At 40.4% G+C, this 20098-nt stretch overlaps 2 protein-coding genes across 4 annotated transcripts; both read right to left on the bottom strand.

Moving 5' to 3' along the window:
* Window positions 1-124: 124 nt before the first annotated feature.
* si:ch211-13c6.2 (uncharacterized protein LOC100000125 homolog) lies at window positions 125-9789 on the bottom strand. 3 transcript variants are annotated; one of them, XM_054605361.1, is made up of 13 exons: window positions 9539-9789; window positions 9122-9190; window positions 6990-7014; window positions 4081-4167; window positions 3858-3997; window positions 3638-3757; window positions 3481-3526; window positions 1909-2881; window positions 1673-1769; window positions 1465-1530; window positions 1279-1380; window positions 879-1137; window positions 125-529 (listed from the first exon to the last, which is right to left on the bottom strand). In XM_054605361.1, the coding sequence occupies exons 1-13, from the start codon at window positions 9590-9592 to the stop codon at window positions 282-284; spliced, it is 2286 nt and encodes a 761-aa protein (XP_054461336.1). In that variant the 5' UTR covers window positions 9593-9789; the 3' UTR covers window positions 125-281. The 3 variants fall into 3 exon arrangements, with proteins under 3 accessions (XP_054461336.1, XP_054461337.1, XP_054461338.1); XM_054605362.1 differs by lacking the exon at window positions 9539-9789 and adding an exon at window positions 9379-9427; XM_054605363.1 differs by lacking the exons at window positions 6990-7014; window positions 9539-9789 and having other exon boundaries at window positions 9122-9191.
* Window positions 9790-9950: 161 nt separating this feature from the next.
* Window positions 9951-19303, bottom strand: LOC129097641 (regulation of nuclear pre-mRNA domain-containing protein 1A-like). The gene is made up of 7 exons (XM_054606547.1): window positions 18889-19303; window positions 15783-15912; window positions 14741-14847; window positions 13971-14065; window positions 13563-13689; window positions 12713-12954; window positions 9951-11046 (listed from the first exon to the last, which is right to left on the bottom strand). Exons 1-7 carry the CDS (start codon window positions 19037-19039, stop codon window positions 10948-10950), a joined length of 951 nt encoding a protein of 316 aa, XP_054462522.1. The 5' UTR covers window positions 19040-19303; the 3' UTR covers window positions 9951-10947.
* Window positions 19304-20098: the final 795 nt, after the last annotated feature.

The raw sequence follows: 20098 nt of genomic DNA, 5'->3' as shown, positions 1-20098 counted from the left end.
AAATTAGGTTGAATTTACTAACATTTGCTGCAAAGTTCAAGACTAATAGCACAATAACAATATTATAACCTGCTGCTGGTGATAACAGCAAAACAAGAATTGAAAGACATGCCAGCTGCAGTAAACAAATCTTTTAATGTTCAAACTTAGACTTAAACATTTTTCAAGAACCAATGTTACAAATGTCTACCTCAAATAAACTAAAAACACCTGCACAGAAGAGGGACATTATATATCAAATAACGTTTTCACACCAAATGTCTACAGAACTTCTATGTAAATTATTTCCTTGCAACAAGTTCCAGGAGGGTGGAGGTGATTTTGTCCAGGTTGTTGGAGTACCGAAGGCCCCGGTCCATCCTTTGTCCTCGTTCCATGCGGCGCGGAGGTGCAGAGGATTGGGAGTCCATAAACTCATTAGCAGCGTGTGGATAGTCTAGAGAGTGCATGGGTTCTTCAAATCTATCAGGATAACGTGCAGGCTCATCCCGATGGCTTGCATGTTGCGTCTTGGGCCCCCCAAAAACCTCTGAAAGAAGAACAATTGGAAAAGAATTTGAATGAAAGGAAGTGTAAAAAAACACATATTTTGACAGAGTGAACTAGAAAACATAGTTTATTGCTGATCATTTATTACACATACATTTTTTTTATACAAGTATTAGACAGCAAATTTAAAGTTATCACACAAAAAAAATGTTCTTACATTCAATACTTTAAATGATAAAATATATATATATATATATACACACACACACACACACACACACACACACACACACACACACACACACACACACACACACACACACACACACACACACACACACACACACACACACACACACACACACACACACACACACACACACACACACCTTCATAACGGCTCCTGTTTGACTGTCTGGGCTCCCCACGTAGAGGATGGTGGTATTCATTTAGCTGCTCGTCAGCTAGATGCTCATGCTGTTGCCAGTCTCTTCCTCTGTGATCTTCTCTAAAGTAGAGGTCTTCTGGTCGTCTAAGGTCTGAATCTTCTCTGTGGGTTGTGTCATACTGATGTCTTGGAAACGGCTCTGGGTCCGGGTTAAAGCTGTTGTAGCTTTTGGAGATGGCTTCTCGACCTTGGCTATTTTGCTAGAGCAACAAAAACATGTTTCTTAAAGCTAGGGAAATGTTCTTCAGACAATGTTTGTGTTCATAGTTGTTTAAATTAAGGCAGATAATTAAACCACACGTTTAGTTAGAAAGACTGCCCCTGTGTAGGGAGGAACATACCACAGCTTTCTCAGATTTTTTGGTCTTGAATTCTTTCAGAAGGTTGCAAAGTTTGTTCTTCAGGAAGTCAGCCTCTTCTGCATTTTCAATTTCAATGTTTTTCTAGTGAAAAATACATAGTTAGATGCCCCCTTCAATGAATGGATAAATCATTGCTATTTTGCAAATACAAATATTCAATCTTACCAGCATATCAAAGACACCCCTCGACTCAGAGCCTTCTCTTTGGTAGCTTTCAGTATGATGCGGGGCCTAAAAAATACAGCAGGTTTGACATCATTACAGCAGTTATACTACATAAGAGAGTACATTTTCTAGATTAGTTAGCATTCTAAAATATTTGCAGGTTACTTTTATTTAAAAACAAAAATAGCCTAATTTTACTATTAGCTACCTGTGATTCTATGTAGTGGTCAGGATGTTGTGTTCCATGGACAGGTCGAGGACGACCGCCAAACTTTGGATTCGGAGGTCCATACTCATCGCTGAATCTTAAAACACAAATCAAACATGTCCAGAAAGATAATGTGAGACACAAAGCATTCAGTCAAACAATATAAAACATTTTAAAAAGGTATCAGCCAGCCAGTTCCATGTAGAGCAATCTTTGCAAAAAACATTATTACTCACATCTCCTTTGTGGTTTCCACCTCCTCCGCAGTGGCGTCAGAGAAGCGACTCTTTCGTTTTCTTTTACCGTGTCCCTCATCATTAGCGGCCCCTTTCAGGAAACGTCTGAATGGCTCCGGGATGTCAGAGATGGCCCTGGTAGCTTCAAGTCGTCTCTGCGAGGTGGGGGGTCCTGTTCTGCTCTGCCCGGGGTTGGCAACTGCCTCCTCTTGATATGGTTCTCTCATTTCATGACGGTAATCTCTGACAAAGTGAAACAAATGGCCATCAGGCGTCTGGTCACTCTCCGAAGATGTGGGAAAGCTCCTTCTCTTGGCCTCTGGTTCACTCGATCCCTGCCTGCCCGCTCCATTCATACTGTCACGTCTACCGGATTCCCTGTCCAGAGACCAGCGCTGCTCATCGCCTTCTGGGTGCACCCGCTGCGAGGGCGGGTACTCAGATGGAACTCGCCCACGCCTCCTTACTTCATCAGTGTAGAACTCCTTCAGTGGATCTCGCTCTGGGTAGGGCTTTCTGTAAGGAGGAGCCTCGTCTGGGTAATACTCTACATGCTGGGCCTGGCCATGGGGCATCTCCTGCTTTGAATCATACCGGGGATCACCACCTGGTTCGGGTACGGCTCTTCTTTGTGGATTTTCGGCATATTCCTCTTCATACTCTGTACGATAATCTGGGTCCATTTGCTCTCGTCTGTACATACGACTTTCCCTGAGATCCGCCCTCTGCAGCTCCTCTTCCATGCGGCCATGGCTGAGAGTGTCCTCTCGTTGGTACATCGGTCTGTCTCTGCCCAACATGTAAGTGTCTTCTGGAGGGAATGGCGTTGAATCTGGGTGACCTGGGGGAAACCTCCCTGGGTGAGAGTACTCATCCTGATCGTCCCTGAGGTCTGGTAGGTGTGACGGCCCATCTCGTTGCGTCAAACTCTGTATAAAGTTCCCATCCCTATTTTGTTTCTGCCTTGGGGGAACTAGGGAAGAAGAGTAAACATATTGTTAAAGTATAAACATGAGGTACAGTATTGCTGATATGAGCCGTTTTTTTATTTTTATTATTAGTTTATATGATTACATGTTTTCAAAGTTTACATGACTTTAATGTATTGCATCAGATATTTCTAAAAAGGAATCAGATGCATATCATAACAAAAATAACTCCTTACAACCAAGTCACAAAGTTTAGCACTGAATTAAATTCTGTACAACATCCTGCTCAGTACATGTTTAGTGTCAAAATACCTTAAGCAAATTAAAGGGATTCTTTAATGTAAATTAGGTGAAAAAAAGACTATTAGCTGATATATGATTTTCAATATGGGCCTGAAAAAACAAGTGTTGGTCAGACTATAATTATCAATATCAAAAACCCTCCAACATTGATTCTTAAATACTGTCAGTGCATCTTTGACTTTTTGACCCTGATATTTCGAAGCATTTATCAACCCTCAGACAAACAAGTGAGAACACAACAACATAGGAAATAATGTATGTAGCCCTGCCAATATCTTATCCAATGTCTATTAAATAAAGGAATATCTATTACTACACAGAATTCACAGTATGAATGTACCTCTTGAGAACTTCAATTTGCCTTCCATCCCCTTTTTTGCCATTGGCTGAAACACAAAAAAAGAAACACAAACAACATATGTTACTCTCAAAATGATTATGATTTTATCACTTAATAATGTTCAACATATCTTGTTGCCAAAATCTGTTTGCCCCACCACTGGAGTTCCTCGTCCATCCTGTCTCTCTATTATCTCTGCTCTTGTCCGTAAAATCTTTCCTCCGTGGATTATTATGGATTGTTTATTCCAGGTCACCAAGTCTGGCCGTTTCAGTTCCTACAAAAACACAAAGGTGAGGAATTCCTCACTCAGTTTTGCCTTTTTTAACTAAAAAGTAGAAGCAAACACTCAAAAAAAAAAAGTTCATAATGCCTACCACATATTTCTGCCGGTGTTTACGTCCAATCACATGATGGACCATTTCCGGTAGGTTTGCCTTGTGAAAACACATCTTACATGTGTATTTGGGGCCTGCCTGCGGGTCATTACTAGGCAGTTCCTCCAAATAGTTCAAACCTACGAAATAAAAGCAGAAAAAGCTCAATACGATTTATATGAACATGGTAAAAAATGTAAAAAATGTTTGTTCATTTATTCACCAATGATGGGCTCATCAAGCTTCATGTAATCCAGATATTGTAAAATGTCCTCAAATTCCGGTATGCGGGGATGTCTGACAGCAACCCCTGAGAAACCCAAACACATGTAGTTAGCAGAAGAACACATTGCAACAAAGAGGGGATGTTTCTAAAGATAATAAAATATATGTTCAGTGCATGGTCTATGATAGGGTAACTGTGAGACTATCGCAGGGCTGATATATATAGACAGACAGACAACCATTCACGTTTACATCCATACCTAAGGGCAATTTAGAGTCTTCAATTAACCTAAGCTGCATGTCTTTGGTCTGTGGGAGGAAGCCGGAGAACCCAGAGAGAACCCACACTGTCCCGGGTAGAACTGCAAACTCCATACAGAAGGCCCATCTAGCCCGGGGATTGAACCTGAGCCCCTCTTGTTGTGTGAGGTGAAAGTGCCGGCCACCACACCACCTTGCAGCCCCCATATATATATTTATATATTTAATATAGCTAAAATGTAGCTACACTGAGGAGACGGAGGCCTAGTTAAATGACATTTGTTGAGAACTGAATATCAAGTTTGCAGTATCAGTATACATCAGGCCAAGAGGAGTAAAAGAGGTATAAACAAATGCATTTTCACTGCAGCTGCAGCCAAAAGTGTTGAATTATCCACTTCACATACTGACGTCAGAAATGTGAATGCTGCAAACAAGTAACCATACATGTTTTTTTGTATGTTCTCTAACGCTTCATCTCTGAACACTTCAGTCTTCAAATTCCGCTGTACTTACATCAGCAGGGACGTCGTCTCTCATGATTCTTCGGTGTTGCTGTGCGAATGTCTTCAGGTTCATGTTGACCAAGATGATTTCCTTGGTATATAAACACTTACTTTGCAAGACAAATAAATGTCTTGGGAGGCATTACTTCCTTGACCTACTGTGACTTCTTAAAGACAAAGGCTGTTGAATGCTAATGTTACCTACCTAACCAATATTAAAAGGAAAACTCATTTTTCCTACCACCCAAAATAAAAAAAAAAAAAAAATAAAAAAAAATAGTGGCAGAAAATGTATATTTACCTTAAGCATGAGCATGCCACAGCTCTTTCCTCAGTCTAAACAAACAGAAGTCCAACTTTCTGTATTTGAGCATAAACCACATTCTCCCACAACTGAAAGTGGAACATGCCTCCACAAGCTGCACACTAGCAAACTTGCACAGGAGTCGTTTGCAGCCGTGTCATGCAACAAGCATGAATAAACTGTTTCTTTTCCATTCAGCTCCAACAGAAAGTTGGTCTTAACAAGCAGCTTTTTCGTTTGCCTTTGTGACCTGCAGTTACCTGTAACACCCTTCTGTGCGTTGAACCACAGAGGTGTTGCTGGTGAGTGTTGGTGCACTCACTGATGTATCTGCACCACAGTGATTTATGAAGCCGCCAAATCTGGCTACAGTTAGTTTTGGGGCAGCCATGAAGGCATGGTGCCCCCCCCCATTTAAATAATGGGTGAATGAGTGACATTTCTGCGGCACATTCTCAGCTAGCAGGCAACAACAGGGTCAGAACTCAAACTCTGAAGAAGACTGCCAACGTTTGCAAACTAACTGGTGCAAATGTAAAACTGTGAACAAACTCTCCATCTACAGATAACAAAACAGAAGCCCCCTTCAGAAAGTGAGGAACAATTCCCAGACCCAACCAGTTGTGCCCACTGACTCCAAGCTGACCACACAGCAGAAGAAGCCTCTCCACAGCCCAGCTCAAAGCCGTCTAAGCTCGGTTCCACTGCAATCCAAGTCCCTGATGCCTTTACATCTGAGGCTGGATCCAGTATCTCTACAATTGTTCTTCCGCTGGTAAATCCAAATGCCTGTCAGTCCGATTGAGGTCATTTTGTACTCTACAATCAATGACTGATTACTATACAAGATATTTGTCATCCACCTTGTAAAGTTAACGTTGCGCACAATTCCTGTGCAGTAACGTTAAGAATCCCAGTGCACACTCACATAACGGGATCACAGTCGAAGACTCTGAACCTACTTATGTTGTGCAGCACATAAAAAAAGGGAAGGAGAAGAACGCTGCCTATTCTTCAGTCTTCGGGATTTTTCACTCTTCTCCAGCATAATTTGACTACAGAGAGCCATCATCTCACTGCTGAAGACACAGTGGACCGCATGTCCTCCGCCATTAACAGCATGTCCATGTGGACATTTCAACTGACGATCCCGTTAGCTGCACTCTGGCTAGCTTGGCTGGTATTTTCTGTATGCACACTAGCTGTTCTGAACAACTGTCCACATACATATGGCATATGGCATATCTAAAACTTGTGGAATTGTGGAACACTGTATTCCAAAACCATTGGCAGTAATCTGCTCCTATAGCAGCCTGCACTGGGGAGGCTCTCCATTAGAAGCCACAAGAGCATAAGTGAGGTCGGGCGCTGATGTTGGGCCCCGCGGCCTGGCTCTTAATCAGCGTTCCCATTCATCTTGAAAGTGTTCAGTGGGGTATGATCATGGCTTTGTGCAGGTTGGTCAAGATTCCCCTAAACTGGAACTAAGGGGCCCAACACAAAGCATGAAAACAGTCGAGGACAAAAACACACATCAAGTTGTGCTGAATTTCAAGTTTCTATATCCATCAATAAAGCGCTTGCAGACATTCTCACAGTAGGATACAGTCCAACCAATGAAATGTTCTTTGATTTATTTTGAGTTCATAGTCATTCTTGGAGGATCACAGGCATCAATGGATCATGACCAAAATGCTGTCCATTAAAACGAGGCCACGATCAGAGTGGCCTCGGTTACTTTTGTGTGTGAACTGATTTCCCTGGCGGAATAGACCGCAAATATACTCAAAGCCAGAATAGAACTAAATGACAATGCTAAAGATAAAGTCAACTTACCTGAAGCAACAAGGACATCCTCTTTCTGCCAGGGACGAAAGGAGAGCAACAAAGTTAAGTCAATCAGTGCTGGGTAAACATGACACTGGTTCACGACTACTACAAACAGAGAAAGGGTTATATCATTGATAAATATATTTGAACAATAATGGCTGACCAGAACCACGGCTCACTTGAGGCGCAGCCTATATATCGTCGTGAACATGGATATCTACATGCAGAGAAGCAGTGTCCAGTTTTCGTCAACACGACCAAAACAGTTGAGTGACCAATGTTCAAGCAACTTTTGCTTACAAGCAGAAGTGATTGTGTATTGAGCAGTGAGCTCTGCCAAAATGCAGCTGCCCACACAGCTGTACTGTGTCTGAATTAAAGGGTGACAAGGGAGTGGACTTTCACTCCAGTCCCATCCCACTCCCACAAAAGAAACTCCTGTTTCCCATGACAGAGTAAAGAAATTCCAGTGTTATTTCTGTATTCTATTATTATTATTATTATCATGATTCTCTTCCGGTCCAGTTTACTTTTTTCCCGTCCCAGGCACGTGATAAATCGTGAAATTGAGGAACATCCCACAGGAATCCCATGACCCACAGAACTTTTTGAAAAAACGTCAGCCTCCAGTTTGAACACATCCGGTGTAGACAGTAGACACTGACGAAAGTGTAAAAGTTGCTGACAAGTTACTGTAGCTAGATAGCGTCAACAATTATTTAGGATCTGCAAATGCTAAATTGTCAAAATATTGTCAATCTTTATTTTTTATTCTCAGTCCAGGCCTGAATCTAGCAGTTAGCAGTTTGAGAGAATTGAGTCTGAAGTCAGCTGTCGCAGTTTCCCAGCAACACATAAATCTTCAGAGTCACTTGTGATTGGCTCCTTCGCACGACATAAAACTGTCTAATGCAGAAACATTTCCACTTGTTTTGTCAGGGTGTGCTGCAGTTTTTGGTGAATTAAAAGCCATAGCAGAAGATTAACAGAAAGTCCTCGAGCTGGCAAGTTTCTTGAAGGAGTTGGAATTTTTTCTATACAAGGCAGGCAAAGAAAACTGCCAGAACATGTTTACATTAAAGTGCAGTGAGACAGAGGATTAAGCACATCCTCCATGTGACACCAAGAAAAAAAGGACTTGCCAAAAGTCTCTCGCAAAATAATGTTTCCAAGAAGACTATGATTATTTCACCAGACTCCATTGAAGATAGATATCAAGCTCAAATCAATCCAGTGTTCAGGCTTTATGGTTGCCATGTGCAAACCATCAAAACCCTTCCAGTGGTGTGTTGTGAGAGAAAGATCCTTGGCTATAAACTGTGTTGTCGTTGCCTTGAGTCTCAATACTTGACTGACATGGACCAAGAAAATTGCAGGTTGATCGATAGGTGATGACCTCCAAAAAACAAATTGCTGCTTTAAAAATCGCAAGGAGACATTTTTTGATGCAAAGCACGTTTTTCAAAACAGGAAATCTGCGCGTAAAAGGTTACGTCCATCACAATCATCCACATGTGATGATTTGAGACAAAATAATGGAAATGAAGATCAAGTCGTATAGTTCAGTCTGACTGCTTTCTTATGTGCCATTAACTTACTGCAATGTGCACCGACCAAAGACACGGCAGTCCCCCAAAATGACCTGGACAAAGTCTTCATAATGGTCAAAGACAAATGCTGGTAAGCATTCATTTCCCTGGTAGCTTGTTGCTAAAGAAGGGAATGAACACTTTACAATTGTTCAGTCACGGTATGGTTCAGCTTCAGAAATGCCCGGGAAGAAATGTGGAACATCTTCACTGAATTGGTACTTACTGTACGACCCGATTATTTAACTTTGGAACAACAAAATGCATGGTGTTTGCCTGGCAGAACAGAAGTAAGTATGGTCACAGGGCAATACAGATGTTGCTGATGGCTTGCAAGGATAGTGTAATATCACTTTTGGATGCTCCTTGTTTTCCGTGTGGAATACCTGTGACTGAATTAAAAGAAGCCATGGGAAAAAAACACAGAAAAGTCACAGAAAAAGTGCTTACTGTCCATTAACATAAAAGTATATCACTGGGGGTTTAAGATGCATTCAAATCAACAAAACTATCACAGACTGCAAAGCTCTCTGCACCAACAAACCGTACCTTTCTATGTCCGGGTGTAGTCAGGTGTATCTTGTACAAGGTCTCCCCCCTTATGGATTTATCACAGACCTGGACTCAAAGACAAAACATAAATCAATCAGTATCACAGCTGCGAATGATGGTGTGCCAGTTATATCATAGCCAAACTAAAGCAGACATTAGTCCAACTCGACAGCTGTAACTGAGGTGGATCAAATATTGGAAACAAACCAGCTACACAAACAATAACCACTAAGGTGAACTAACATGTCTCTTACTGAGAGAGGAAGGGTTTCATTCATGTCTGCTGCATTAGACCGCTTTATGCACAGCTGACCTAGGTGGACCTGAATGTAAACCCTCACTAAAATATATCTTTCTTGAACCCATTCAGTGGCCAACCTCATGAAGTGCATGAGTAACGTGCTGCTGGCTTACCGTGCATTCAACAAACGCAGCCTCTTCTTCGTATGGGGTTTCGAAATTGTCCATTTTTGTCAGATGTTTAACGGCTAATGTCTTCACGTTGTCTTCTCTAGAACCCCTTAATTGCTTAGCTTAGCAACCGTTTATAGTTTTGCATTGGCGTTCATGTGCTTTGTATTGCATATATTGTATGGTCTGTAGCTGTTTCTGTTTTCACAATCGACGAGATTGATCAGAAACGCTGCGGGTGATGGCTACTTCCTGTGTTTGTGCACATGTCGCCGTCGGAAACATGAGCGACGTCGCCTTGGTTCCGTGCACGCCCCCTGCTGGCCAGGACCAACAGATGCAGTCACATTGAATGGGGGACATTGTGTGTATACTGCAGACAGGACTGCCAAATAGTTGTACATTTTCTGTTTATTTGGTTCTAAGAAGAATTTACTTCATATGTACAAAAACAACAGCTTAAGTCTGGCTTTGGAAAACGGGGGCCCCTATCAAGCTGCGTGAGGCGTCTGCACAGCATTCAGTAGAGTTAATGATAAATCTATGAAGCAGTGTGATACAGTAAACAAGACAAAGACTCCTTCACTCATCATTTCAGTACAGTGGAGGTCTGAGCAGCTATGAGGATGTAGAATAAAGAGGGATACCTCAATCATTTGTCTGAATGACCATTTCAACACAAGCCATGTCGACATCGATACATCTCATTTACAGGCATAACTCCCATCATATTTACATGCAAATTTGGATATGTACATTGACCCATGACTTACAAACCCCTCTCAGAAAGAGGCTTTACATAAATGATAATTATACATTTTGGTTTGCTTTCAGGGACATGGCTTACTGTTCAGCTTCAGATTATGGTTTCCTAAACATTTAACAAGTGTACCATTCTCTTCAGAGGCCATTATCACACTGCATTAAAACAATGATATGTAACCAAGACGGATGCATTTACTGACAAAGACTTGTTAAAGAAACTTGTGAAAACAATCCAAAACACTGAAAATATTAGAAATGATCACTAGGAGGGATATTCTCTGGTGCATTATCTTAAGTCACTATAAATACAAAAATATCACACCAGCATCACCCATGCCACTTTAAAGGGACCAAACCAAGAGGGGCCTGTGTCTGATGAGTGTGAGACTTCATTTTCAATGTGCTGATAACATACAGCACAAAGATATGAACTCACAGACAGAAAAAGATGACGTTCTGTTAATAAAAGCCATGTGGATAAATAATCTGTTAAAGACAGAATGAGAACAACAGGTCACCACACAGACACTTTTCAAAATCAAGAACAGAGGACTACGGCGATGTCACTGATCAGATAGCTAAGAGACAGGTTGAGATGTTGCAGAAGCAGCAGGGTCAGGTTATCTGGTCAGGAGGTGAAACTTGAGTCAGTTTGAAGAGTTGTAGAGTCCTCCTGGAAGATTGTTCAGACGCGCACGCAGCTCCTTCCGGACCTGGGTCACCCTCGCCAGTTTGCGTTTGTAATCCTGAAAATGGCCACAGCAGAAAAGGTATGTCAGAGCTCAAATATCGTATAGCTTGAATGAGTCACAATTTTTTTCTCAACAGCCACTTTGGTTAAACAATTTGTGGCAAGTGGACAGTTGTAAGGGATTGACATCATGTATTTAGAAAATAAATAAAATGATATGAAGAACCGTTAAAACATTGAAATAAGTTATTCATAAGTTAATCAGTCATGAATATGATAACTTTGTAATGCATTTTGTTTAACACAATGTGGCGTTAGTTAAAAGTCTAGCTTAATTTTAATGAGAAAGTTTAAATTTCTGACCAAATACATCAAACATGTTGTGTTTTCCCTCCCAGTTAAGTATTAATTGAAAACACAACCAGACAAATGAAATAAGTTGTGTGAGCATGTTGAGCATATTTTTTTGTCTGTTAAGCTTGTAACCCATTTAACTACTATTCAAAATACCTAAATGTATTATGAGAATTAAAAAAAAAAAAAAAAAGAAGTATCACTACTTTTGCCACAGCTTCATCACTAACTTGCTACTTTGTTAACTTTCACCTCAATCTATGAAACGAGTTAGATTATATTATCATTAAGTCATGTCCTATCCTAGTGGCCCATTAGACTAGAAGAGAATTTCACAGAAATAATGGCTGTGACACACAACGGAAGGTCAGCCAGCAAAGCCTCCTAATCATCATGTTTTACTCTTTAAAGACACAGTAGCATGTAGTGTCACTCAAATCTATCATCTTTGCTGCATGCATGTGATTATTGTATACGTTTACAGCGGATGTAAGTAGATGTGTTGTGCAAGAAAAACACATTTCCTCCCAAATTTAGTGTGAGTCAAACTGCAAAATTACATTAGTTTTGATTAATATCTAATCATGTCAGCAATACTGACAAAATAACCCTGACCTGTAACAAGATTCCTAAAACCTTCTTTGTTAAAGTTATACGTTTTCCTCTATTTGAGTGGTTGGATTTCTACTTAATCGAGATCAATTAAACCTTGAGTGTGTAGGTAACATTTACTGTGTCAATACCACAAAAAAGTTAAATACTGATATTATAGACCACCTTAGAAATCGAAAATGTACCACCAAGAGCTGCAAATGTAACAGCAAAATAAAAGCACTCACAAAATCGAAGTTTTATTTTTTATTTTCAGGTTTTTTTTATTACAAAAGACTTGACTGAGTGAAGATACAAATATGAAGTACTTTATCCTCTTGGTATCCTGTGGATAAAGGCTGGACAGTTATTGTCACCACAAAAAAAGAAATGCTAATAGAAAGAAAAGAATATGTGTAGTTGGTCGATACTTACCTTGCTGATGGGAACAGGGTTAAATGACAAAGGCTAAAAGAGCAAATCTGACAATGAGTTCATGTTTATCTAATCAGGAATCTTTCCTGTTTGTAAAGCCAGAAGGCCTGAAAATCTAATTGAAATCTACAGTCTGAAATCTAGAGTATAACTCAGCAACATAACAGGCACTCTGCAGAAGTATGCAACATGCTGAAATACATGAAACCAAATGTTAATTCAAAGGAAGTCTGAGCACAGAGCTACACAAGACGGATGAACACGGAGAATCAAAAGTGATGACACAAAGGTGAGGTGGACAAGACGTACAGTAATTGAAAGAAAAAAAGGGATTTACGCACTTCAAGTTTCTGCTCGTTCTGGGACAGCCCGTCCTTCTGGCTTTGCAGGAAGACCGTTAGTGTGCGTGTGAGTTGCCTCCTGTCATCAATCTCAGCCGCCAGGCGGCCACTGTAGTCTGCTAGCAGCATGCAGGCCTCCTCCACCAGCCGGGAGAGACGCTCCCTGATTCCTTGTCTGTAGCACAGAAAGCACACAGAGAGCAGGAAACAATGCTTAAACATATCCAGTCTAGAGGGGTCAACTGGAGGTCATTCAGTTATCCATCAATGCTGGTAGAATATAAATAGCTACTGTATGCTCACTGGCAAATCAACCATTGTTTCCTATGCTAGATGAAATCCATTGATCTCTGTAGTTTCAGGGTGCAGCTTAAGCACACGCCAGTTGGTTTGTTCCGTTTGTTTTTCTGAAGTGAAGTCCGATATGCATGGTATGCTCGTTAATGTATAGTATGTCAAAGTGGTTAAATGACGTAGATGTGGTGTCTTATTCTCGAGAAGATACGGTTTTCAATAAAGATCATTACTGTTGAGTGATATCTGGGCAATGAGAACAAATGAGGTATTGTGCAGAAAAGGGGAGTGAAATGTTGAATAAATCACTGCTCCACTATGTCACATCATATTCAAATTCTCTGTGAAGGACACTTAGGCAGGGCAGGCATTTGTTACCAAACAGTTGTGAACACTGGTCTTCTATATCAATACCGTGTATTCTCTACTCAGTACCCAACCCTGCTACCCAAGAAGACATTAATTGTTTACTTTATCAACTACTAGGTACATGACGTGCTAATGAGCTATGGATCATATGTGTGCGTACAATAGTCTGCCGCGTCCTGCCTCCTACCTGTGATCCTCTGGAGCAGTGACGTGTCTTGCACCTCGGCAGGAAGGGATGAGATGCGCTGACGCAGCACTGAGTCACCAGAGGCCGCATTCTCCAGCTCCTGAAGGGCTCGGATTAACTCCGCTGTCTGAGGTAGAGCGAGGATGATAAAGCAGAGAGGGGAAGGTGAGAGGAACAAAGGAAGGTGGGAAGTTAAGGAAGTATTGTTAATGTAGGAGTTAACATGAGTATGAGTCAAATACGAGCAAAACTAGAGGCAGCAGAGAAAGGAATTATTGCGATACAAATCCATCCGGAGGCAGCTGTATCAGCTGTAAAAAGGCCTCATTAATATAACCTCAACATGGCTCAGAGTACATTTAATTAACACCCTGCATTAATGGCGATGCTCTTTGTTTAGGCAATAACCTGTGGGGGCTCAGTTGGGGAGCTCTGGGAAGCAAAGTCCTCATCATCTGGTCGGATCTCCTCATACGCCCTCTTCTTAGCCTTCTTTTCTCCATCTAGGATTCAAAAGAAAAGACAAACAGAGCTTTCCATAAGCCAAACAGTCGGCTACTCATTCAACTCAAGCCGGCTACTTTATTATATACACATTTTTGATTCTAATAAGATAGTTTTTATTGATTCTAAAACACTGTGCATGTACTTAAAACGACGCTAGCATTATGATAGAGAACCATGCCATCCATCTGCATCAGTCCCATCCCCACATGCTCCATATGAATGTGTGCGAGTGCATCCTCAGCTGAGAGGTTGTGTTACTGCAGAGTAAAGGGCAGAAAGTTGTCAGCAGTGGTTGACAAATATTACTAAAATAACACGTGTAAGGATCTTGATGATTGCGCAGTAAGTAAAACAATAAGTCCACTGAAAGCTACGCACAGACGTGTACGGGCTTCGTGAATGAACAAAGGAATGAATTATCTTTATTTACATGGCGCTTTTTTAGAGGAGAGCGATCTCTAAGACGCATTTCAAAACACACACTTAAACAGGCAATGTCGTCAAAGTAGCCGGCCTATTTTATATACGAGGAAAATGTAGGCGATGCCTCAGCCTCACATTTGCCTTGAAGTTCACCAAAGCTCGACGCTATCGTTACGGGGGAAATGAATAACATTACCGTTATGTGCCCAACACTGGCTGTAAGTAGCGTTAGTGCTGGTAGAACTTACAAAGGACTTGTGAGAGCTGATCCAGCAGGTTGTTCTCGTACACAGCTCTCTCCTGCCAGATAGACAAAACCCGACCCAGCTGTTTCTTACAGCCCTCCTCTCCATCTCTGGACAGGAAAACACAAAAGAAGGACAAGCACGTAACCTTTCAACAGCTTGAAATGAGATAGATTCTTCTTAATTTAGAGTGACATATTAAGATGCAATTCTATAGCGTTTCCAAAACCACTCTTGCAGTAATCTGACTACAAGTTATTGTATTGTTCATTTAGAAATCATATATATATATATATATATATATATATATATATATATATAAAAAAGTCATTACTTAAGCAGGCTTGGGGAGTAACAGAATACATGGAACAGCATAACGTAATTAGGAAACAAAGTTAGATCGGATTAACGATACATTTTATTGGGTGGAAATTTTGCCATTCTTTTGGATGTAAAGCAGGAAAGAAGAACAACATCACAGTACAGTGCAAGTTATCACAAAGCAGGGATGGTTTGCTCACCTCCACGTTCATCAGGATTATTCTCTTTGCCAAATGGCATCCTTGTGTAAAAAGGCAGTTTGTATGAAACAACCACATCGCTTCAAATTTCTGCTCCAGCAAACATAATACAGGACAAACATGGACATTTTAATGTAGGTAAATGCCAAATGATTGGTGCCCATGGATGATGACCGCATTTTCTACAGCTGGAAGGCAGCTCATAGTGTGATGTTGTTCTTCTTTTCAAAATGATGACAATATTTTTCTTCTCCCTTGTCTTAATTTACATGTTTGGTAGTGAGGCAAGTAATCAATTTACTTCCCTTTAACATTGTGATACTTGAATTACTAACTAAAACAGGTTATTAGTAATTGTACCGGATTATATTTTTAAAAGTAACCCTCCTAACCCTGTGCTCAAACAACAAACTATTTAAAAACACACATTACACAGTCCTAAATAGTGGTAAGTCAACAATGCATTTTCCTGAGCCATTTATAGAAATGGAGACTTACAAATGATTTGTAATATTAAATCTGACCTGTATACATGTTTGAATGCATCAACGATGACGGGTGCAAAGTCCTGAGTGAATTCTGGTCCTTTCTTCTTGCTGTTCTGAATGACGTCATTGGCCAAGTAAAGGAAGGTCAGCTTGCGTGATACCTGAGCTGGATGCATATAAATGTACACACACACACACACACTACATGAGGCATTTGGTAATGATTTACATGACTGAAATTTAAGCACAGCGGTTGGTCAATTAACCCACTAAAACTACAGATCACTGATTTAATTCCCAATGAAATGATTACAAGAAAATACCAAATTGTGATTGTAACGCCACATTTTTTCCCACCAAGCCAGACCATTGTATATTAAAGTTACTCTTCCATGTATCAGTCCCAGAAAATCACCTCACACTCACAGCAATCAGTTACAACTAAGAAAAAAAAAATCCATCCACTAACAACCTTTTAGTGACACATTCATTCTTGACTACATATTAACTACATATAGGGGTTAGGGTGTTGAAGAATTAAATGTTGCATGTCATTTTTTATTTATTTATTCCACTCTAAATCACACGGCTTGTTGTATATGTACTTTCCATTTGGGTTTTATATACCAACATGTTCTTCATACCACAGTCACATTATACAAGTAATGCTGCATTTCTCTTTGTGGTTTTTGGAACAGTAACAGTAAACACTGAGCGGAGCATAAAGCTCAAGAGAAATGTGCCATCTCTGTCCCCATTGCACTGCACACTCCTTTAAGTCCTCAGACGTGCTCCTAAAATACAACGACCTCTTGAGATATCATTAGGCTGTTGAATAGCACCCAAAGGAACAGTGTGCCAGGATTAGCTATAACTACAGTAATATCAAACATTCATACAACATGCTTTTCAAAACTTATTTTTTAAAAATATTCACAAAAAAAACAATGTATTGAACTTCATCTGCATCTACTAAAAAATGTTTGAACCCATTAACTTTACCTGTAATGATTTAATATGGATACGTTTGCTTACAGAAATCAGTGGGAGGGTTAGTGATATATGTTCCATTTGAAATGCTTTAAATGGCACCTTGATGCAAAATAATAATAATACCATTTTATAAATCCAAAGGCAACCCTTACATAACAGTTACACAGCAAGGTTCAAAAGATTCAGTATTAGTTTTTCTGTAGTAAAAAGAAATGTTTAAATTCTGTGATGTTTTATAAACCTATTATGATGACAATAGGCCAAAAATAAATTAAATATTGAATATCAAATTGACATTGCAAATCACAGGAGTTTATTATTCAGGGATGCTTAAAGAAATAAAAAAAATAAAGCGTCATGTTGCTGCCTAAAAGGTAGTGTTGGTAATCTTCAAAAACAGTTTCTGAAATTTCCTTCACGTCACAACAGCAATGAATGAATCAAATGCTATGACAAAAAAAAAGAAATTCAATATCTGTAGCTGTCGCAAATGTAATTACACAGTAAAGTAGTTTATATAGTTATGTCTGACGCTAACGGCTGGTTAAGACTTTAAGTATTACGCTTACTGAACTTCAGCATATATTGTAACCTTAATAGTTTCAGTTGAACATTGAAGTCATTGTGTCAGTGCTTGAGAGTAGAAAGAGTGAGAAAGAAATGTATACAATATTTTTTTGAGAAACCACTTTTTGCCTAGCTTAATTTTTTCCTACATCCTAGAAAAAATGCAAATCCATCCCAGCGGCGACACACAGCAGACGCTGGAATAACTTACTAACTAAAAGGAGTATCATTGGCCAACTGCATTGGAGGTTTAAGTTATTGATTGACGATCAGCTATCCCACATGAGAGACCTATTTCAGGTGTTGAGTGTTTAACTAATATATGAATGATGAACTTCCCAACAGTCTATGAAGAGAAAAAATGTTGATGTAGGGTGGACACGAACCTAATAATAATGCAATAACTTGAGCATTGACATAACAACGTGTAAGTGGATGTGGCAAACAGTTTAATCATCCTGCGGTCACAGAGAGCGAGTTCATATGTAGGTCAAATAATCACTCTCATAGTTTTTAGTCTACACCAACTCCTGAGGCAAATCTAACTCATCTGTTAACCGCTCCACCATGTTCACCAGCTATCGACAAACTGTGTGTGTCTGCTGAGCAGGTTGTGTACAGTAAGCTTTTAAAGACTTTTCCCTTAAGTGTTCTCTGCATAGATTAAAAGGTGTGCAGATATCTATTTTACCAGTTTGAGCTTTTTAATACTTCCAGCAGAATATTTAAGACAAAGCCGAGTGAAGCGGTGGTTATCCTGCAAGACTTTTCATTTAAAACGGCTGACTGCTGTGTACCAAACCAGTCCTATGAAAGCGAAACAAGGATCTGAAACTTGCTAGAAAGATTCCTTAAGTTGAGCAGAGCTGCAGTCAAGCCACGATTATCAGCAGGTGCATCACTACGAGCAATCCCTTTTAAAATTGTGCAACACCATCTTTCATTTTCTTGTATTAAATACATCAATAACAATGAATGAGGTGATTTGTTGGACACTTGGTGGCAGTAGATACAACATATATCTATTACCACCTTTTAAGTGGTTCTCACACATCCAACAGATGTGGAGCAGCATTATGGAGGAGGCTTGATCCTGAAAACCTGGTTGCTATGGTTTTGGTCTCCAACTCTGTGTGTGTCTAAATGCTCCACTGTGTTCACCCACGTGACCAGTCTACCATGTGCTGCTGCAATAACAAAAATTAAGCATTAAGGGCTTTTAACATCTGCAAACACGTGACCATGAACAGACCAACGTCAGATAGATAAGGTGTTTTAAGACGTCACTGTTAACCAGCTGGGGAGTCAACACCTGTTTGGCTGCTAACACGTCCCTGCTCTCATGTTGGCTAGCGTTAGCATTGTGCTAACAACGACACCATGGCTACGACCTTTGAAAGGGTAGCTATGACGACGGCAGTTTGACATGTACGTGAACGTTCCAGCCACAGCCGACGGTTGAACTCCAGTGAACTTGTGGTCGTGGTGCAGAAGTACGGCGGTCTGTGTTACGTGGGGAGGAGGAGGAGGAGGAGGGGGGGCTAGGGCTAGTGAGCTAGCTGTTAGCTTCCGTCGCCCTTACCTTTCTTCAGCTCGTTGATCCAAACACTGACGATGGTCCGCGAGTGTTTCCTATGGTGAATGAGCCACAGCGACAGCGTCTGCACACTTTGCTGCGAGTTGCTGAGCTCGGACAGTTTCTTTTCTAGAGCCGCCTCAGAGAAAGCTGACATCTTGACGAGGGACGAGAGGAGGCTACGGGGGCCGTGGGGGGTCAGCTTCGCGGTTACTCGCTTACAAGTTAGCCGGTCACCTACGTCACATTGATTCAAGCCATCCAAATGAAGTGTGGTCCGCTACCCTCCTCTAGGTAAAGACTGCGCGGTTGTTAACGCTGACTAGTCCCCGCCGTCCTCCAGCACTGTGAGGAGCAGATACCTCCTCTGGTGCAGCCGAGACCAACCACAGCGCTGCAGGAGCGGCTTCCGCACGCTGCGTTCAGGGCAGTCGGAAATCACAGACGCGATTCATACACAGCACCAGTCAGAAGTGTGGACACACCTTCTCATTCAACTACTTTGAGGAATGTAAAATATAAAACATATTCTGGTTTGTTGAGCATGACACATGACAATAAAAACACTGTGCAATAATAGTTAATATAGTTTTTTTTCTGTCTGTAAATATTATATTTCAGTTATTGTGTTTTTCTACTGTTTTTATTGCTTATTTATAATACTTGTTTTTTATTTTTCATTTTTATTTTTATCTTGTCTTTCTTTACTATGTCTCTTGTGTGCACTTTAACTCTATGCTGCTGTAAGCCTGCAAATTTCCCCGCTGCGGGACTAATAAAGGATTATCTTATCTTATCTTATCTTGTTTGTTTACCACATCATTCCATATGTGTTCCTTCATAGTTTGGATGTCTTCAATATTAATCTACAATGTAGAAAAAATAAAAATAAAGAAAAACTATTGAATGAGAAGGTGTGTCCACACTTTTGACTGGTACTGTATATATCAGTGGTTCTCAAATGGGGGTACGTGAAGGCACTCCAGGGGGTACGTGAGATTTAAAAAAATATATATTTAAAATTAGCATCCATTCAAAAATCCTTTAAAAATAGTTATTTAATAAATATTCAATAAAATATAAGTGTAAGTTCATAAACTGAATTCAATGCAACAATGCAATCGTCAGTGTTGACAGTTTAATAAATCAGACACTGATGGCAGAGAGCTGTGTATTACATCTTTTTTTCAACCAAAAATGCTTTGCGCTGGTTAGG

Source organism: Anoplopoma fimbria, chromosome 10 (genome assembly GCF_027596085.1).
Source record: "Anoplopoma fimbria isolate UVic2021 breed Golden Eagle Sablefish chromosome 10, Afim_UVic_2022, whole genome shotgun sequence".
NCBI classification, from domain to species: domain Eukaryota; kingdom Metazoa; phylum Chordata; class Actinopteri; order Perciformes; family Anoplopomatidae; genus Anoplopoma; species Anoplopoma fimbria.
The sequence above is the reverse complement of the archived record's forward strand: the minus strand, read 5'-3'. Positions and strand labels throughout refer to the sequence as shown.

What these genes read in the sequence shown, in the direction of transcription:
- si:ch211-13c6.2 (XM_054605361.1), bottom strand. Translation starts at nt 9,592, where the DNA reads ATGGACAATTTCGAAACCCCATACGAAGAAGAGGCTGCGTTTGTTGAA. An exon ending in GTGGAAACCACAAAGGAGAT is followed by an intron (nt 1,770 to 1,908) that starts GTGAGTAATAAT and finishes TTGTGTTTTAAG; the next exon opens with ATTCAGCGATGAGTATGGAC. An exon ending in ACCACTACATAGAATCACAG is followed by an intron (nt 1,531 to 1,672) that starts GTAGCTAATAGT and finishes TGTATTTTTTAG; the next exon opens with GCCCCGCATCATACTGAAAG.
- LOC129097641 (XM_054606547.1), bottom strand. Translation starts at nt 19,039, where the DNA reads ATGTCAGCTTTCTCTGAGGCGGCTCTAGAAAAGAAACTGTCCGAGCTC. An exon ending in ACTGCTCCAGAGGATCACAG is followed by an intron (nt 12,955 to 13,562) that starts GTAGGAGGCAGG and finishes AATGACCTCCAG; the next exon opens with TTGACCCCTCTAGACTGGAT. An exon ending in AGAACGAGCAGAAACTTGAA is followed by an intron (nt 11,047 to 12,712) that starts GTGCGTAAATCC and finishes GGCCATTTTCAG; the next exon opens with GATTACAAACGCAAACTGGC.